The sequence below is a fragment of the Pristiophorus japonicus genome, chromosome 12 (genome assembly GCF_044704955.1).
Source record: "Pristiophorus japonicus isolate sPriJap1 chromosome 12, sPriJap1.hap1, whole genome shotgun sequence".
NCBI classification, from domain to species: Eukaryota; Metazoa; Chordata; class Chondrichthyes; family Pristiophoridae; genus Pristiophorus; species Pristiophorus japonicus.
Genome location: NC_091988.1, coordinates 66,663,147 through 66,681,339, shown reverse-complemented (window position 1 = coordinate 66,681,339; position 18,193 = coordinate 66,663,147). Strand labels below are relative to the sequence as shown.

At 45.2% G+C, this 18,193-nt stretch overlaps 1 protein-coding gene across 2 annotated transcripts in view; it reads right to left on the bottom strand.

The window, feature by feature from the left end:
* Window positions 1-8,032: 8,032 nt before the first annotated feature.
* Window positions 8,033-18,193, bottom strand: part of LOC139277312 (transmembrane prolyl 4-hydroxylase-like) — a 77,100-nt gene continuing 66,939 nt past the window's right edge. Inside the window, exons 8-9 of one of the 2 annotated variants that reach the window (XM_070895608.1) lie at window positions 17,386-17,509; window positions 8,033-15,474 (exon numbers count right to left, since the gene is read on the bottom strand). In XM_070895608.1, the coding sequence (XP_070751709.1) occupies window positions 15,263-15,474; window positions 17,386-17,509 (336 nt within the window). In that variant the 3' untranslated portion in view covers window positions 8,033-15,262. Of the gene's footprint in view, window positions 15,475-17,329; window positions 17,510-18,193 lie in introns of both variants that reach the window. The other variant, XM_070895609.1, reaches the window with a different exon arrangement.

Sequence of the window (18,193 nt, the reverse complement as noted above, 5' to 3'; positions counted from 1 at the left end):
CCGTGTCCAATTCCATGGAAACTGGAATGCCTTTTAATTTGACTTTTAACGTTATCGGAGGGCTTTTGGTGGTGAAGGTGTGTACCCCATACACTTCCTCTTTAGCCTCGGGTGGCGTTGCCTCTCTTACTCGTTCAGCGTGATCTGCGCTGGATCGGTCATCTTCTGCCGACTCTGCCACATGGTGAGTCGCAGCACGTCTGCACATTCGCTGAGGTGCCCCATTGTTCCACAGCCCTTGCACACGTATGACATTGATGGGCTTGATGATTACCCCCGCAGTGCCAACAAAGTGCTAATGGATTCGCATTCACGCCCCACAGCAGACTTTGAGTCATCCTAGGTCTGGCCTCTGTAGGCCCTGCTATGCACAGTTCTGCCTGCTGAAGGCATTATTTTATGCACAGTACTTGCCGGTGAGTTCTGATGCTGCAATGATATCTGTTTAGTGTTATCGTTCGTGGACTTTCGTGATGGCCTTGCTCAGATCTAGAGATTCGGCAGACAGCAGTTTGCGAAGAATGACCTTGTGGCCAATTCCTAGCACGAAAAAGTCCCGCAACACTTCCGCCAAAAATCCAGCAAATCCGCACGGCGTCTTAGGTCGGCGACATAGCTCACCACGTCCTGGCCCTCGGAGCAGTGGAGCGTATAAAAGCGATACCTGACCATCAAGATGCTCTCCTTCAGCTTGAGATGTTCCCGAACAGCGTGCACAACTCCTCATATGTCTAGTCCATTGGTTTCGTCGGTGCTAGCAGATTTTTGATGAGGCCATATATCATAGACCCGCAAACGGTGAGGAGAATCGCCTGCGCTTGACTGCGGTTTCTGCCTTTTCCAGCTCATTGGCCACGAAGTACTGGTCAAGACGCTCAACGAAGGCTTCCCAATCATCACCCTCGACAAATCTCTCAAGAATACCAACGGCAGCCATAACTGCGTGAAAATTCGTGATTTGTTACTCATCGCCAATTGTTACATTCAGAATAACTTCACAAGACTGTATCTTAAGCTCAAACTGTTGTGACCTTGGTCTCTTTGTTATCACTCCAGAGTGAGGAGGCAGGATGGTGGACTGCCTTTTATACCTGCTTGCCCAGGGTGTGCAGGTGACCCTTGGGTCTTCCACAAGTGCATGGTAATGTTTACATACATAACAATGAGAACTGGAGTAGAGTAGAACTGGAGAACTGGAGCAATGGAGCACTGGAGCACTGGAGCACTGGGGAACTGGAGAATTGTAGTAGTCTAGAACTGGAGAACAGAGGAACTGGAGAAATTGAGAACTGGAGAACTGGGGCATTGAAAAACTGGAGAACAGGGGAACATGAGATTTGAAGAACTGGAGAACTCGAGAGCTGGAGAACTTGAGAACAGGACAACAGGAGAACTGGATAACATATGCACTGGAGAACATGTGAACTGAGAAACTGGAGAACTGGAGGATTGGAGAACTGGAGATCTGGAGAACAGGATATCTGGAGAAGAGGAGCACTGGACAACAAGAGAACTTGAGAACTGGAGAACAGGGGAACATGAGATTTGAAGAACTGGAGAACTGGAGAACTCGAGAGCTGGAGAACTTGAGAACAGGAGAACTGGATAACATATGCACTGGAGAACTGGAGGATTGGAGAACTGGAGATCTGGAGAACAGGATATCTGGAGAAGAGGAGCACTGGACAACAAGAGAACTTGAGAACAGGGGAACATGAGATTTGAAGAACTGGAGAACTTGAGAACAGAACAGGAGAACTGGAGAACTGGATAACATATGAACTGGAGCACTAGAGAACATGTGAACTGGGAAACTGGAGAACTGGAGGATTGGAGAACAGGAGAACTGGAGGATAGGAGAACTGAAGAACAGGAGATTTGAAGAACTGAAGAAATGGAGTACTGGAGATCTAGAGAACTGGACAAGAGGAGCGCTGGAGAACTGGAGCACTGGAGAACTGGCGAACAGGAGAACTGAAGAACAGGAGATCTGGAAAACAGGAGCACTGGAGATCTTGAGAACTCTAGAACTAGAGAATAGAGGAACTGGAGAACACGCGCACTGGAGAACTGCAGCACTGGAGAACAGGAAAACTGGAGAACATATGAACTGGAGAACTGGAAAAAAGGTGCACTGGAGAAATGGAGAACTAGAGAGGAGGAGAACTAGAGAACTGGAGCACTTGATAACTGGCGCACTGGAGAATAGGAAAACGGGAGAACAGTAGAACCAGAGAACTGGAGAACAGGAAAGCTGGAGAATAGGAGAACTGGAGATGACGAGCACTGGAGAACGGGAGAAGACGAGCACTGGAGAAATAGAGAAGACAAGCACTGGAGAACTGGAGTACTGGAGAACAGGGGAACATGAGCACTGGAGAGCTCGAGAACATAAGAACTTGAGAGCTGGAGATAATGTGAACTGGGAAACTGGAGGAGAGGAAAACTTGAGAACTGGAGAACAGGGGAACGTGAGATTTGAAGAACTTGAAAAATGATGTACTGGAGCACTGGAGAACTGAAGAACAGGAAAACTAGAACAGTACAACAGGAAAACTGGAGAAAAGGGGAGCTGGAGAACGGGAACACTGGAGAACTGGAAACCAGGAGCTCTTGAGAACTGGAGCATTGGAGGACTGGAGAACTGGAGCATGGAGAACTGCAGAACTGCAGCACTGGAGAACTAGAGCACTAAAGAACAGGAGCACTGGAGAACTTATGCATGGAGAACTGGCGCACTGCAGAACTGGAGCACTAAAGAACAGGAGCACTGGAGAACTTATGCATGGAGAACTGGAGCACTGGAGAACAGGAGCACTGGAGAAATAGTGAACTGGATCACTGGATACATAAATGCAAGTTTTTATTTTAACACTGCGATTAACCCATTGGAAATAAGATGGTTGGTGTTATTAAAGCTGAGAGCACAGCTCCTATATGACTAGCAGTAATCTACAGGGTGTTAAAAACACCACCAGATCTCTCTGTTCTTGAACCCCCTTTAAAATTGTACCATTTAGCTTGTATTGTCTCTCCTCTTTCCTCCCACCAAACTGTATCACCTCACACTTTTCTGTGTTGAATCGCATCTTCTATACCCAAGAGAATACCAGTCTAGTCTATGCAATAATTTAACCCTTTTAACCTCGGTATAATTCTGGTGAACCTGCGCTGCACAGTTATTGAAGCAGTCTGTGCCCACATGCAGTAAGACCTAGAACTTGGGACGTTTTACTATGATAAAAGCACTATATAAATGCAAGTTTTTGTTTTTAAGAAGCTAAGAACAGGAGAAATGGTGAACAGGAGAACTGGAGAATTGAAGCACTGGAGCAGGATTAGGCCATTTGGCCCATCATGCCTGCTCCACCATTCAATACGATCATGGGTAATCTGATCATGGACTCAGTCCCACTTCCCTGCCCGCTCCCCATAACCCTTTACTCTCTTATCACACAATGTTAGACAACATTCAGTCTAGGGCTGATAAAACATTCGTACCACACAAGTGCCAGACATCTCAAACAAGAGTGTCTAACCACCTCTCCTTAACATTCAATTACATTACCATCATTGAATCCCCCACCATCAACATCCTGGGGGTCATCATTGACCAGAGACTTAACTGGACCAGCCACATAAGTACTGTGGCTACAAGATACAGTGAGAGGCTGGTATTCTGCAGCAAGTGCCTCACCTCCTTACTTCCAAAAGCCTTTTCACCATCTACAAGGCACAAGTCACGTGTGTGATGCAATACTCTCTACTTGCCTGGATGAGTGCAGCTCCTACAACATAAGGTCAGCACCATCCAGGACAAAGCAGCCTGCTTGATTGGCACCCCATCCACCACCTTAAGCATCCACTCCCTCCATCACCGACGTACCGTGACTGTAGTGTGTATCATCTACAAGATGTACTGCAGCAACTCGTCAAGGTGTCTTTGACAGTATCTCCCAGATCTCTACCACGTAGAAGAACAAGGGCAGCAGGCGCATGGGAACACCATCACCTGCAAGTTCCCCTCCAAGTTACACACCATCTTGACTTGGAAATGTATCGCTGTTCCTTCATCATCGTTGGGTCAAAATCCTGGAACTCACTCTCTAACAGCACTGTGGGAGTACCTTCGCCACACAGACTGCAGTGGTTCAAGGTAGCACCACTTTCTCAAGGGCAATAAGGGATGGGCAATAAATGCTGGCCTTGCCACCGCGCCCACATCCCAGTAATCAATATTTTTAAAAGAACCTCCAAGACCAATATACCCGTCCTGGGGTGCAGTGCCCAGAACTGATTGCCGTAGTCCAGATGTGATCTATTGTACCATAACTGCCACCCCTTTGTATTCCAGCCTCCTTGAGGTGAAGGCTAAGAAGAATTAAAAGAGAAGTTAGTTATTTTTATCCTTCTGTGTTGTACTGTTCTATGATTATACAAAGGTAGTTAGAATGTGGAATTCTCTGCCACAAGCTGTTGTCAAAGCAGACTCCATCATTTTAAAAGGGAATTCGATGGTTGTGTGCAAACAATTTGCATTTATATAGTGCCTCGAATGTAGTAAAACGTTCAAGGCGCTTCACAGGAGTGATTTAAAAAAAATGTTGATACCGAGCCACCGAAAGAGATGTTAGGATAGTTAACCAAATGTTTGGTCAAAGAGGTAGGTTTTAAGAAGCATCGTAAAGGAGGAGAGATAGAGGCTTAGACATGGAATTACAGAGTTTAAGATCTGCTGAAGGATAGTAAAAGGTTGTAGGGAGCGAGCCAGAAGAATGTGATTCATAGGAGGTGGTACATACGGAGAAAGGCATCCATTTCTTGCTGTAACAACCTATGATTCTTCTTCAACCCTTGGACTAACAGTCACAGACGGAGCCCACAATAAAAGGGATGGACTGGCCATGTGGGAAATTGTGAATGGTTTTGTAACACTGGTGCCGCCCACCATCCCCCCTTTTCCATTAGCGTCCCGCAGAATCACATGCCCTTCAGGGCAGCCAATCCGCTCCTGGAGCTAAATTAATTCAATGGCTTTTTTATGACTTCATTTAAAAAAGGAAGCAGACAAAAAGCAGGGAACTATAGACCAGTTAGCCTAACATCTGTGGTTGGGAAAATGTTGGAGTCCATTATTAAAGAAGCAGAAGAACATTTGGAAAAGCAAAATTCGATCAGGCAGAGTCAGCATGAATTTATGAAGGGGAAGTCATGTTTGACAAATTTGCTGGAGTTTTTTGAGGATGTAACGAACAGGGTGGATAAAGGGGAATCAGTGGATGTGGTGTATTTGGACTTCCAGAAGGCATTTGACAAGGTGCCACATAAAAGGTTACTGCACAAGATAAAAGTTCACGGCATTGGGGGTAATGTAGTAGCATGGATAGAGGATTGGCTAACTAACAGAGAACAGAGAGTCGGGATAAATGGTTCATTCTCTGGTTGGCAATCAGTAACTAGTGGGATGCCGCAGGGATCAGTGCTGGGACACCAACTATTTACAATCTATATTATCGACTTGGAAGAAGGACTCAGTTTAATGTAACCAAGTTTTCTGATGATACAAAGATGGGAGGAAAAGCAATGTGTGAGGAGGACACAAAATATCTGCAAATGGACATAGACAGTCTAAGTGAGTGGGCAAAAATTTGGCAGATGGAGTATAATGTAAAGTGTGAGGTCATGCACTTTGGCAAAAAAAAAATCAAAGAGCAAGTTATTATTTAAATGGAGAAAGATTGCAACGTGTTGCAGTACACTTTGGGGGTATTGTGCATGAGACACAAAAGGATAGTATGCAGGTACAGCAAGTGATCAGGAAGGCGAATGGTATCTTGGCCTTTACTGCAAAGCGGATGGGAGCATAAAAGTAGGGAAGTCTTACTACAGCTATATAAGGTATTGGTGAGGACACACCTGGAATACTGTGTGCAGTTTTGGCTTCCATATTTACGAAAGGATATACTTGCTTTGGAGGCAGTTCAGAGAAGGTTCACTAAGTTGATTCCAGGGATGAGGGGGGTTGACTTATGAGCAAAGGTTGAGTAGGTTGGGGCTCTACTCATTGGAATTCAGAAGAATGAGAGGTGATCTTATCGAAACGTATACGATTATGAGAAGGCTTGATAAGGTGGATGCAGAGAGGATGTTTCCACTGATGGGGGAGACTAGAACTAGAGGGCATGATCTTAGAATAAGGGGCCGCCCTTTTAAAACTGAGATGAGGAGAAACTTCTTCTCTCAGAGGGTTGTAAATCTGCCTCAGAGAGCTGTGGAAGCTGGGAAATTGAATAAATTTAAAACAGAAATAGACACTTTCTTAAACGATAAGGGGATAAGGGGTTATGGAGAACGGGCGGGGAAGTGGAGCTGAGTCCACGATCAGATCAACCATGATCTTATTGAAAGGCGGAGCAGGCTCGAGTGGCTGTATGGCCTACTCCTGTTCCTATTTCTTATGTTCTTATACAAAAAAAGTTTGTATTTATATAGTGCCTTTCATGTAGAAAAATGTTCCAGCAATGCAGTCAAAAAATGGACACCAGCCAAAGGAGATATTAAGAGGAGTGACCAAAAGCTTGATGAAAGATGTGGGTTTGAAGAAAGACTTAGATTTATATAGCAACTTTCACGGCCACTGGACGACTCAAAGCCAATTAAGTACTTTTGGAGTGTAATGTAGGAAACGTGGCAATAAATTTGTGCACAAGCAAGCTCCCACAAACAGCATCAGCATCATCATCATAGGTGGTCCCTCGAAGCGAGGATGACTTGCTTCCATGCCAAAGTTCACAGGTGTTTCAATAAGGACATAATATTGCAGATCCCGAACTACATCCTGAAAGGCGGAAGATGCCTGTGTGTGGATTTTTTTTAACTTGTGGCCGTTGCACACCAGCCACCACATGGGCTTGACAGAGCTGTCTTGGTCCAGTGGCAAGGATTACCCAAGACGACTGGAGACCAGCTCTGCTGCAAACCTAGTGCGCACACATATTGCAGTGTGGGCTGGCCCAAGCTGCCCCTGGCCCCAAACTCACGCCTTTCCTGGGCCCCATCACGTCACTCTAGTCTCTTGCCGCTCCTTCGCCCCAACCTGGACCTTAATGACATTACTCTTCGCTGCCATTGCCCTCCTACACCAGCTCACGCTACTCTCTGGAGTGGCATGCCTCCACACTGCTCCTTTTATGGCCCCGACCTGCCGCTGGTGTTCTCACACAGGTCGGGGCCTTCACACTGCTCCCCGAGGCCTTCACTCCGCTCCTTTTATGGCCCCAACCTGCCGTTGGTGTTCTCACACAGGTCAGGGCCTCCACAAACAGCAATATGATAACAAAAAAACAGATTATCTGGTCGTTATGTTGATTGAGGGATAAATATTGGTGTCAACTGTCATGATGTAGTTGCAGCCTTTGAGCACCAGGTGGCTCTGTGAATCCAGTTTCTGAAATAAAATTTTATAAAATCTTTTAGTCATAAACTTAGTATGAGGAGCGTGATTTATGGCAACTGATGTTCCCCATCTTTGGAGAGGTGCTTATCTTTACTTGGTATCACCCACCTGGGCACGTATTAGTAGCATCCTTTTTACAAGCTGGGGATTTCCAAGCTTTTGTCTTCGTGGCATGTACCATGGACACGGAGAGTTTAAATCCGCATTCATGTTAACTTGCAGATATCTCGAGCTGCTGATACCAAATGATCTTGGAATTCTGCTTTAAGATTTATCTACTAGTGAGAATGGCACCTTTCATACCCCCAAGCATCTGAAATTCAAACAACAAGCCTGGAGATCAGCGATATAAGCACGATGAAGATCGAGTTGCCTGGACTTCGGAGGACTAGACTCGCAGTGATGGGTATCAGCCTGTGCGCTTAGGTCCACAGATTGGATCCCCTCTGCTATGAGGCACTGCGCTGGGCTGGAATTTCTACACAGGAAAACCAGAGAGGTGGGTATGCAACTGTGGAAATTAAATTGCATAAAATTCCAAGCGAGTTCCGTTTTAAATTTTTTTAATTATCGTTGATGAAGATTGCACAGCTTTTTTCAAGTCGACATAGAGACGGGCAGACTGAAGGATACAATGCAGACAGACTAATTCAGTGAGTTTACACATGCAGTACAGACAAGAAACGTGTTGTCCTTATTCAGACCAAGCTGACACATGTTACCTGAGTAACCCAAGATAATCTTGGGGGAAATTGAGTGCAAGATCTACAATTAAATAATAAATACACTGGAAAGACTCCCAGACACATTCCCTAACGCAGCAGACAGATTCAATATAAAATAAATAAAATGCTGACATACTTTAATAAATACTAAATAATTCAGTGTCAAAGTGTGGGTGAAAGTTAATAAATAATAGAACAGACTTCTTTAATACAATATTCAAAGAGAACAAAATGTCACAAATTGAAGGAGATACTCATTAGAAATATAAATAAGCTATGAAAGTCTTAAGATAGAAAATATAAATAAATACATTTTCAGTGAGGATAATGCCCATTAAGTAGAATTATTTTTAAACTTTGCTTTTAAATATAATCTTTTAAAATGATCAAAACAAAAACTAAGATTTGAACCATTTTTTGAGAAATTTCAGGTTGATGACTCGAGAAGCTGGGATTGTTCTCCTTAAGAGCGGCAAAGAGAAAGGGGAGATTTAATAGAGGTGTTCAAAATCATGAGGGGTTTTGATAGAGTAGACAGGGAGAGAAACGGTTTTCATTTGTAGGAGGATCAGTAACCAGCAGACATAGATTTAAGGTGTTTGGCAAAAGATCCAGAGAGATTATATATATATTTTAATGCAGTGAGTTGTTGTGATCTGGATTGCATTGTCTGAAAGGTTGGTGGAAGGAGATTCAATCAACTTTCAAAAGGAAATTAGGTAAGTACTTGAGGGGAGGGGAAATTGCAGGGGTAAGGGGATAACTCTTTCAAAGAGTCAGCACAGGCATGATGGGCCGAATGGTCATCTTCTGTGTTGTATGATTTTATGATAAGGCTAGACACAGGATTAGGATTACCAGAGGCTCTTTTGTTTATGGACTGTGGTATAAAAGTGGTTGTCACCTGTATGTTATGACAGTGTCCTTAATGCAGGCATGACCAGTGTGTGCGTGTGTTACAATAGCCCCACCTCAGATCTACCACTGTACAGCCAACTAAGCATATTAACTGCAGCACCATTCCAGTGAAAAGAATCCAAGTCACCATGGGGCTCAGTGGGTAAATCCATCATATGCTGTGGCACGGAGACAAACAAACTGGTCACCACATTACAGGAAAGACATGATTGCACTAGAGAGGGGATTTACGAGGATGTTACCCGGTCGGGAGAATTGTAGCTATGAGGAAAGATTGGGGTTGTTTTCTTTAGAACAGAGGAGACTGAGGGGAGACTTAATTAGGGTGTATAAAATTATGAGGAGCCTAGATAAGAGTGGACAGGAAGCCCCTATTTTCCCTTAAGGGAGGTCAATAACCAAGGGACATAGATTGAAAGTAATTGGTAGGTAAAGGTTCAGAGGGGAGGGTGGTGGGAGTCTCGAACTCACTGCCTGAAAGGGTGGTAGAAGCACCCTCATTGCATATATAAAGTATTTGGAAACGCACTTGAAGTGCCGTAACCTACAGGGCTACAGACCAAAAGCTGGAAAGTCGGATTAGGCGGGATAGTTTTTTTGGCCGGCACAGACATGATGGGCCGAATGGCCTCCTTCTGTGCCATAAATTTCTATGATTCCATTAAGCAGAAAGTCCAAATTTTGATTCCCAGGCTCTGAGGAGTTCAATCAGACCAACAATGGAAGGCTTTACAATGAACTAGAGAGGGGGCGGGGAAATAACACACCAGGGTTCTTGCACCTGATCATTAGAAAATATGCATGTGTGGGTACAAGCGAGGATGGGATCATTCTTAGCTGTGATGCTCTCCAATGCTGAAAAGCCCAGCGATACATTTGAAAAACAACCAGTTGGATGAGGTACCAAAGTGTGAATACCAAACCCTAGAAGTTAGGGTTCAGGAACGGAGGGGAAACAAATTATATAGAGACTTGTCTTTTTCTTGACTGTTTCTATGTACACACCCAGGTCCAAAATGATATACTGTAACTATCTAACCTGAGAATTATAACTATGTTCGGGTATTTGATCTGCTTCATATTGCTGTATTATTTACTGAAATTCAGTTCATGAAATATGTATGGAACCACAAAGAATAAGCTCATCAGTATTTTTTTTCGGACTGGGCACCACCGAAACGATTGGGTTGTTCACTCTCTGTTACACTCAGCTTAGGGGAAAGATTCAGGCCGTTCGCAATCTATTGTCACACCGTGACCAGGTTCTTTGTACATGCACATTGTAAATAGTGAACAGGAGAACTCTCACCATCTCTCCTTGTCCAAACGTGGCTATTTAAGCTGCATGATCCTGGCTTTCTTAATAACTACAGTAAGTAAATGCGCTGCTCTATGTGGTGCTGAACTACAATGACCTGGGATTGATTCTTGGTCTGGACTGAGTTAACCAATCCTGCCTAAGGTAGTATTTGGGGCTCAAAGTGTTCTAGGTGAGCTTGGCTTGGAGGGAAAAAAAAAAGAGAGGAAAATTCAGCCTCTCTCCCACTCCTGATCACTAGTGAGCCTTGTTGGAAAGGGCGCGTGTGGATCTCAGGCAGAACAGGGTCAGTGTGCCTGGAGTCACACAGGACAGGTACCAAAAGAGCCGTGGGCTGGGAAACCATACCTCAGCGACAGTCACAAAACTTTAAAAACACAAACAATTTCACAGGTCCTATAGCACTTATTTGAAAATTGCTCCAGTCATGGCTTTCAATCGCACAGCTTCCCAGACTTGTAAATTCACCAGCGATGGGTACATCCAGATTCAACATTTCTTTATCAGATCTTGGGGCAGGTTTACTGAGTCAGATGGTCTTTTCCTGTTCTTCTTTCCAATGCTGAGAGTTTGTGGAAAGTGACAATTTCACTGATGCCTATTAACCTGACATTTCCTGTTCAGGCTGGTGTTTAACTTACTGAAACTAAGTGCCTATACTGGTACCTGTACCTGCAAGCTCTCAGTTTCTGAAAATAATGATATCTCAACTATGTTTTAATTTCGAGACATTCATCTGCCATCCTCCCTGTGCTGAAGGCAAGATTCGTGACTGGGGCAAACAATTGAGAGTGATGCAAGATCCCACAAATGTCTACAGCAACCACGTGCATTACAATGTGGTGCCCAAGTACTGCAAGATTCCCGAAGACGGTAAAAATATCAAATTGTGCAGCAATAACAAACCACTTGCAGGAGTCACAGCACCATCTTCTCCAATTCATTTTCCCAAGACTTCAAACTGTGGAATTGCTCACCCTTCAGTGTTCCCTTTCTTCTAAACGCTGTAAAACTTTTTAATTCAAATCTGTCGTCAATTAACCCCCTCGAATTATCTCATCCTCTCTCCTACTTTTTTTTTTTAAGTTTGACCGTATCCTGCACAATGGCCCTTGACCCTTCACAAATAAAACCCTCCAGTGAGTTTTTAACGTTGGTGTGTGGAATATTTTTACTTCTTAACCCATGGAATTTGGCTTTTTTCCTCAAGAGGTGGTCGAAGTGCAGGCCGAGGGGTGTGGTGGGGGGAAGAATGACCTGCAAAACCTTGTTATAAAGTTAGCATCTGTGCAAGCCGCAGACCATTCCAAATACGAGCAAAGAAAACCACCCTCCCTCCCCGAATAGGTAAATAACGCTGCTGTAATTAAATTCACACTAGTACCTGCAAAGGTCATAAAATCATTTATATTTAAAGGGAAAAGTCTGTCTGCCGCTAATATGTATTGTTGCCAAACACAGACATTAGAGGCACTGATCAGTGCAACGCTTGTTGAGGTGGAGAGGGCAGGGACGGAGGCTCAGCCTTTAGTCCTTCAACATTCCTGCTCTGGTAGTTTCCATGGATCATTCAAGCAGCTAACAAATCAGAGTCAGAGTGAGGAAACCAGGAAAAGGGAAACAAATCGCTTAGAAGCTGGAAAACTGAAGTAAAAACAGAATCTGCTAGAAATATACAGCATGTCAGAGTTGAGAAAGTGGAGTTGAGGTTGAAGTCCAGCCATGATCTTATTGAATGGTAGGCCGTATGGCCTACTTCTGCTCCTAATTCTTATGTCAGTCGGATTATGAAAGAGGACAATGTTTTGGAGTGGGTATATTCACTCAAAATGCTTATGATGATGAAAAGTTCACCCTGGGACATTAACCTGCCCCATCTCTTTCGAAGTGGTGTATATCCAGATCCTTGACAGAGGTGCTGGGCGGTTGCTTTAATTAAATGTGTCATGATGCAGACAGAACTGGAAGTGCCTTACAATCTGGTGCTAAAAGTAAATGTGGCATTGGTGAATTATTTCACGCCTGCATAGCTTGTGAACTGCAAGTCTTTCACACTTGTGAAAAATTCTCTTCCCTCCCATTACACTCCTGCTATTGGGACCCGCTCAAATTAACAAGTGACAACACAATATGTGAACGCCTGGTTGCGTGGAATTATCTGGGGCAACAACTGGAGCTACATCTGGCCTCAGGAACCTTAGTTAGGGAGGGAATGCAGCGAGAGTTCCCTCTTTTTCATCGTTTTCCAGTGAGCTCCGTTGGATAGTGGACATTGGGCGAGGGCAGGATCAGGACCTGGCTCAGCTGTGATACCTTCCACAGCGCAACAGCCAGCTAACACACAATGTCCAGGTTCACATATGAGTAATAGTTACTTGGGTGAGGTGTTGGGGACAACCAGGCCATGGAACTCCAGCAGGAGGCAACGCCTAGAGGAGAGGATGAGAGAACTGGAAAGGGGAAAGAAGAAAAAAAAATTGGGAAACAAACTCATGTCTACTTAATCCCAGGACAATGTAGTAAACTGAAGGAGAAAAGGCTGGGAATCTCATGGTAGTGCTGATTTTCCCATCGTGCAGCAGCAGCTTTAAGTCGGAGTATGCCCATCAAATTAGCTTCTATGTCACAAGTGGATGAGCTTAGGCAGTTTCTGCAGAGGTGCCAAGAGGCATCCTTCCCCTCTCTCAGCCCCTGTTCTGCCCTCCAGTGGACCAATGAGAGGAATAAAACTCTCTCTCTCCCCACCGCCAACCCAACATACAAAATGAGAAACATGGTGCTTCACGTATCAATGCAGAAAATTTGCTACATGCAGATTTAAAAAAATTAAATATCTGTGCGCTATTACGAGTCAATATACATTTTGGGCAAATATATATATATATATATATTATGTTAAAGCTCTTTTTCTAAATACTATACAGTGAGAGACTTTCTCTCAATTAAATAGTGGCATCGCATGTCACCTAGGTAACCTGTTTTTCTGTGCGTCATAGTTCGTGTATCCAAAAGTCGGAGAACTATTGATCCAACTCAAGAATTGGTCACAGTGGAGTTGTGCGATCTCCATGATGGCTTAGTGGATGAATACACCATTTGGTGTGGTACCGAGCCATGAATGGCTTCAGGTTTGATCACTGGTCTGTGCTGATACAGGTTGAACCTCTCTGGTCCGGGATTCCCTGGTCCGGAAACTTCCGTGGTTCGGCATTAGTTTGCGGAACTGCCGCTTTTCGCGGGTGGCGTCCCGTCCCAGTTTCCCGCGTTTCCACAAACTTTGTTTACGTCCGGTCGGCAGTCCTGGCTCTCAGTGTTCTGTGCTATTATTTAGCTCAAAGAAGATAGCCCCAAGAGAGCAGTGAGTAGCACTCTACAGGTACCGGCAAGTCTAGGCTATGCGTATGCTTATGTAGAATGTATCGGTAGTCATATACTGACCTCCCGTGGTTCCGAAAATTCTCTGTCCCGGGGGTGCCGGAGCACAGAGGTCCAACCTGTAGTTTGAGCAGTGGTGGCGGCACAGCATCTGAATTATCTATCTATCTATCTAGGGTGGGGTAGAGAGATAGCCGAAAGATTCTGAGCCTGATTCCTATCCAGTGACCTCTGCGTGTGTCTGTGGACATCAGTAAGGAGCACGTCAGATTCAGCTCGGAATCTGCCTCTGATGAAACCGCTTGCTAATGTTGCTGTGATGGATCTTCCAGCATGGCTGTCTTCAGGAGAGCAGGAAAGAAAATGTGGTGGGGTGGGAGTAAGGTAGATGTCCACTGCTGAGAGTCATTGGAAGCAGCAGCTCTGTTCTGTCAAGTCCCTATTAAACAAAATTATATAAATCCCCCCTCGCTGATCTTCTCCCCTCCTTTCCTGAAAATCTAGACTAGTAGCTAGAGTACAGTTCCACGGGCACTCCACGCCTTCCAGTCCCTGGCCCAAGTAGTCATTCTTCACCTGAGCCGAGAGTCTGTCAGCAGGCGATTCAAGAACCAAGTGCAGTGCAGCTAAGCCCAATCCTTGTCCTGTGTCCACAGATACACACACACTTCCAGCAGGGTTTGCTGAACAGCGACAAGGTGCAGGAAGCCTGGCCCGATTTCCCCAGCCCTAAAGCGGTCACTCTAAAGCCAACTGTAGCTCCCCCATCACCATCCTGAGACTAGTGGAGACAGCACAGACCAGGGATTGAAGATGGGACCTTCCTGGTCCGTAGGGCTCAGTAATTCCCTGGGAGAAAGCTATTCAAATATTAGTGGAGTGCATTATAGGATAGTGTGGAGCAGAATTGAGACATTTCATCAAAAGAGTGGATGGTAAAAGAGTTGAAAAGAAAAGGCGCGAATGATGGAAATCTGAAATAAAAACAAAAAATGCTGTAAATTCACAGCATCTGAAACAGAGTAATTAATATTTCGGGTTGGACCCTCTGTTAGAACCAACAAAAAAAGAAATCACTCACCCGTGAGCCCCTCTCATGGCAAGAGGTGTGTGAGCAGGTCAGTTGCCTGCCCACCTGCTTAGCCAGGGGCTAGGCTGGTTAGAGGTGAAATGGAAAGAGTAAAATAACACTACTAAAAACAAAATGGTTACCACTAGCCACTGATCCATGTTCCAAAGCACGGGCAAGTCAGGTGAGGACGGGATTGGGCTGGGCGGTGATGCAACATGCGGTCAAACAGCCCGCCGTCGGAAGCTGACGGTAAAATGAAGTGTTCAGGGGCGAAAGCAATCGATCACGACCGTTTTTCTTTCTGCACCCTGATTGGAGGATGGAGCAACAAATAGGGGGGTTTGTCCTTACGAAGCATTCAAAGGCATTCCATTTTTTCTTTAAAAAAAGGAACAGATTCAGAGCTCTACATGCAGATCCTGATAAATGTTATCAACCGCCCACTCTGCCGGAGCTTCTTCATTGGTGTATTTGGAAATGGCCTGCTGGAACTGGATTTGGCGCTGCACATCTGGGTCGATGTTGATCCAGTTGTTGGCAATCCATTTGGTTCCTTGGGTGACGACGCAGCCCCCATGCAGCGAGTACTCGTCCTGCTCTCCTACCCAGCCTGCAGGAATGGGGAGAAAACAGTTACCAACACATTCGGGAGGTATATATTTGCATACTGCAAAATGATGTGGGTGAGTTGTGCTGTGATTCCGCAGTACTGGGGTTCCAATTACCAGTAGCCCCTTTTATTGAGCTGTAGCAGGATAGCTTCATCACCCTGTAGTAGAGACTTGCAACTGCAGTGTTGCTCAGGTCCCCAATGTCAGTGCGCAGTCAGTCTCTGGAGCAACGCACATTGCAACCCAATTTAAAGATAATGGGATTTATTTTATATTTGAGCGACCCAATAGATCACAAAGGCGAGTGTGTGCTTCTCTGATATTTACAATCGCCCATTAGAAATGCCAATCACAACTTGCGGAGGAAGTGTGCAGCCTGTGTGCAAGGGCAAGCTAGATAAACACATGAGGGAGAAAGGAATAGAAGGATATGTTGATGGGGTTAGAGGAAGAGGGGTGGGAGGAGGCTCGTGGGGAGCATAAACACCGGCATGGACCCTGTTAGGCCGAATGGCCTGTTTCTGTGCAATTCTGTGCATCACGCTCCTGACCTTTCAGCAGTCCTCCTCACTGCAGTCAGGTGGTGGTGCTCATCACCGATGAGGAGTCCGACACTGCAGATGGCAGAGTGGCGTGGGAACTGGCCTAACTATTGTACTGTACCAACAAAAGAAACATTGTGCTTGCAAAGCACGTCCTCAGCTCCTTGGCTGGGGATTACCGAGAGAGGTGCCGCAAACAGGCACAAGAAGGGAGAGTGAGAAATAAAAGTTAGAGGAAAGACAAGCATACCCCTCCCCTGGGTTATAGAGCAACACAGGAACAGAGTTGGAAACGGTCACCTCCCACCGCTTTGGAAAAGTGGCCCAAAGGGAGCAAAATATTGAAAACGGAAATGAAAGGTTGGGGGAAACAAAAAAAAAATGGGAATCATGGGAACAACTGGAATGGGAGGTTATGGTGCTGACTGCAATTAAAGGTAAAGAATGTGTAGTCTCACTGCACTTAGCAGAGCAATCAGGTGGGAGCGACACAAGCTTCAGTACAGATGCAGTGTATTCTTTTACATCGGCACAGAATAAACTGTAACACACATTTCGAAGTCTGTTATTAACGGCAGATAGTTTGGGAGATTTTGTGCGCTCGGTTTACGCAGTGAAGCTGTAAGATGCAAGTATATATTCTGTGACCAAAGCCAAATACTGTGGATGCTGGAAATCTGAAATAAGCGCAGAAAATGCTGGAAATACTCAGCAGGTCAGGCAGCATCTGTGGAGAGAGAAACAGGGTTAACTAAAGATCATTGACCTGAGCCGTTAACTGTTCTGCTCTCCACAGATGCTGTTCGACCTGCTGAGTGCTTCCAGCATTTTCTGCTTTTATAGAATATATATTCTGTGAGTCGTGTTTGAGGGCGTGAGGAACATCCGGAATTCCGAAAAACGGAATTGTCTGAAAACCAGACATTTTTGAGGCGGCCAAGATGGCGGTATTGGGCAGCAAGGGACGAGGAGTCTGGTAAAAAAAAATGCAGCACTGCGGGGGGGGGGGGGGGGGGAGAGGGCTGCAAGAATCGGCAGGAAGCAGAGGACGGCGAGGAGTGCCAACAGCGAGGTCCGAAATCCGGCAAAACCCAACACGGACTCGGTTCCGAGGTTACCGAATTTCAGATATTGTACCTGTAATTGAATAGACTTCACATCTCAAGCAACAGTTTCAGAACAATGCAACAGTGGTGACTCCCTCCTCCTCCTCCTCCCCCCCTCCCCCTCCCCCCTCCACCCAAGGATAATCTGAAATGCAATTTGCAACGGGACGTGTTTTTAAATTAGTAAACACTTTGTGGAGCCTTACTGTCTTCTCTAGGGTTGTAACTCGGAACTAATGCATATCCAGATTGGCACGAGTACCTTCACCATCAGAGAGGTAGTTGTACCAGAAGAGAGCTGTGCCCTGCACAGGCTTCACCAGCAGGTTGGCTCGGTCACAGTTCAGACGTGTATCTCGTAAATCCATATTGTTCTGGATTAAAGACTGAGGAAAGAATCGGAGACAAGAGCATAGTGCATATCAAGATTTCCCAGTGCCAATTCAACATTTTTTTTAGTGCAACAATTCTTGGAATCCAATGTAAATTATCTGAGGCGACTTAACTCGCAGGACTGCAAACACTCGACTGAAGACTGTACATAGTACTGACAAAAATATCACCACTAATCCTTTACTGGTAGATGATAGCTATATTTATAGCTAGTCTCACAATATCAAGGGCTCCCCCACACTCATCATCATAGGCAGTCTCTTGAAATCGAGGAAGACTTGCTTCCACTCTAAAATGAGCCCTTAGGTGGCTGAACAGTTCAATCCGAGAGCCACAGTCCCCGTCACAGGTGGGACAGATAGTCGTTGAGGGAAAGGGTGGTTGGGACTGGTTTGCCGCACGCTCTTTCCGCTGCCTGCGCTTGATTTCTGAATGCTCTCAGCGATGAGACTATCCTCGTTATGAATGACTAATGCTGGGATATAGTTACTTGGGCCTGTCAGTACTTCCTTGCGCAGCCATCCCTCAAGTACAAGGCATTGAATGTCAGCAAGGTAATCAACCATGGGAATAAGACAAAATCATAGTTGACTTCAATCCTGTCTTCACCCAACATCCACACAGGCATTTATCCAGAAGGGGTCACTGGAGAGCGATTAGAGTAGGAAAGACTTGGC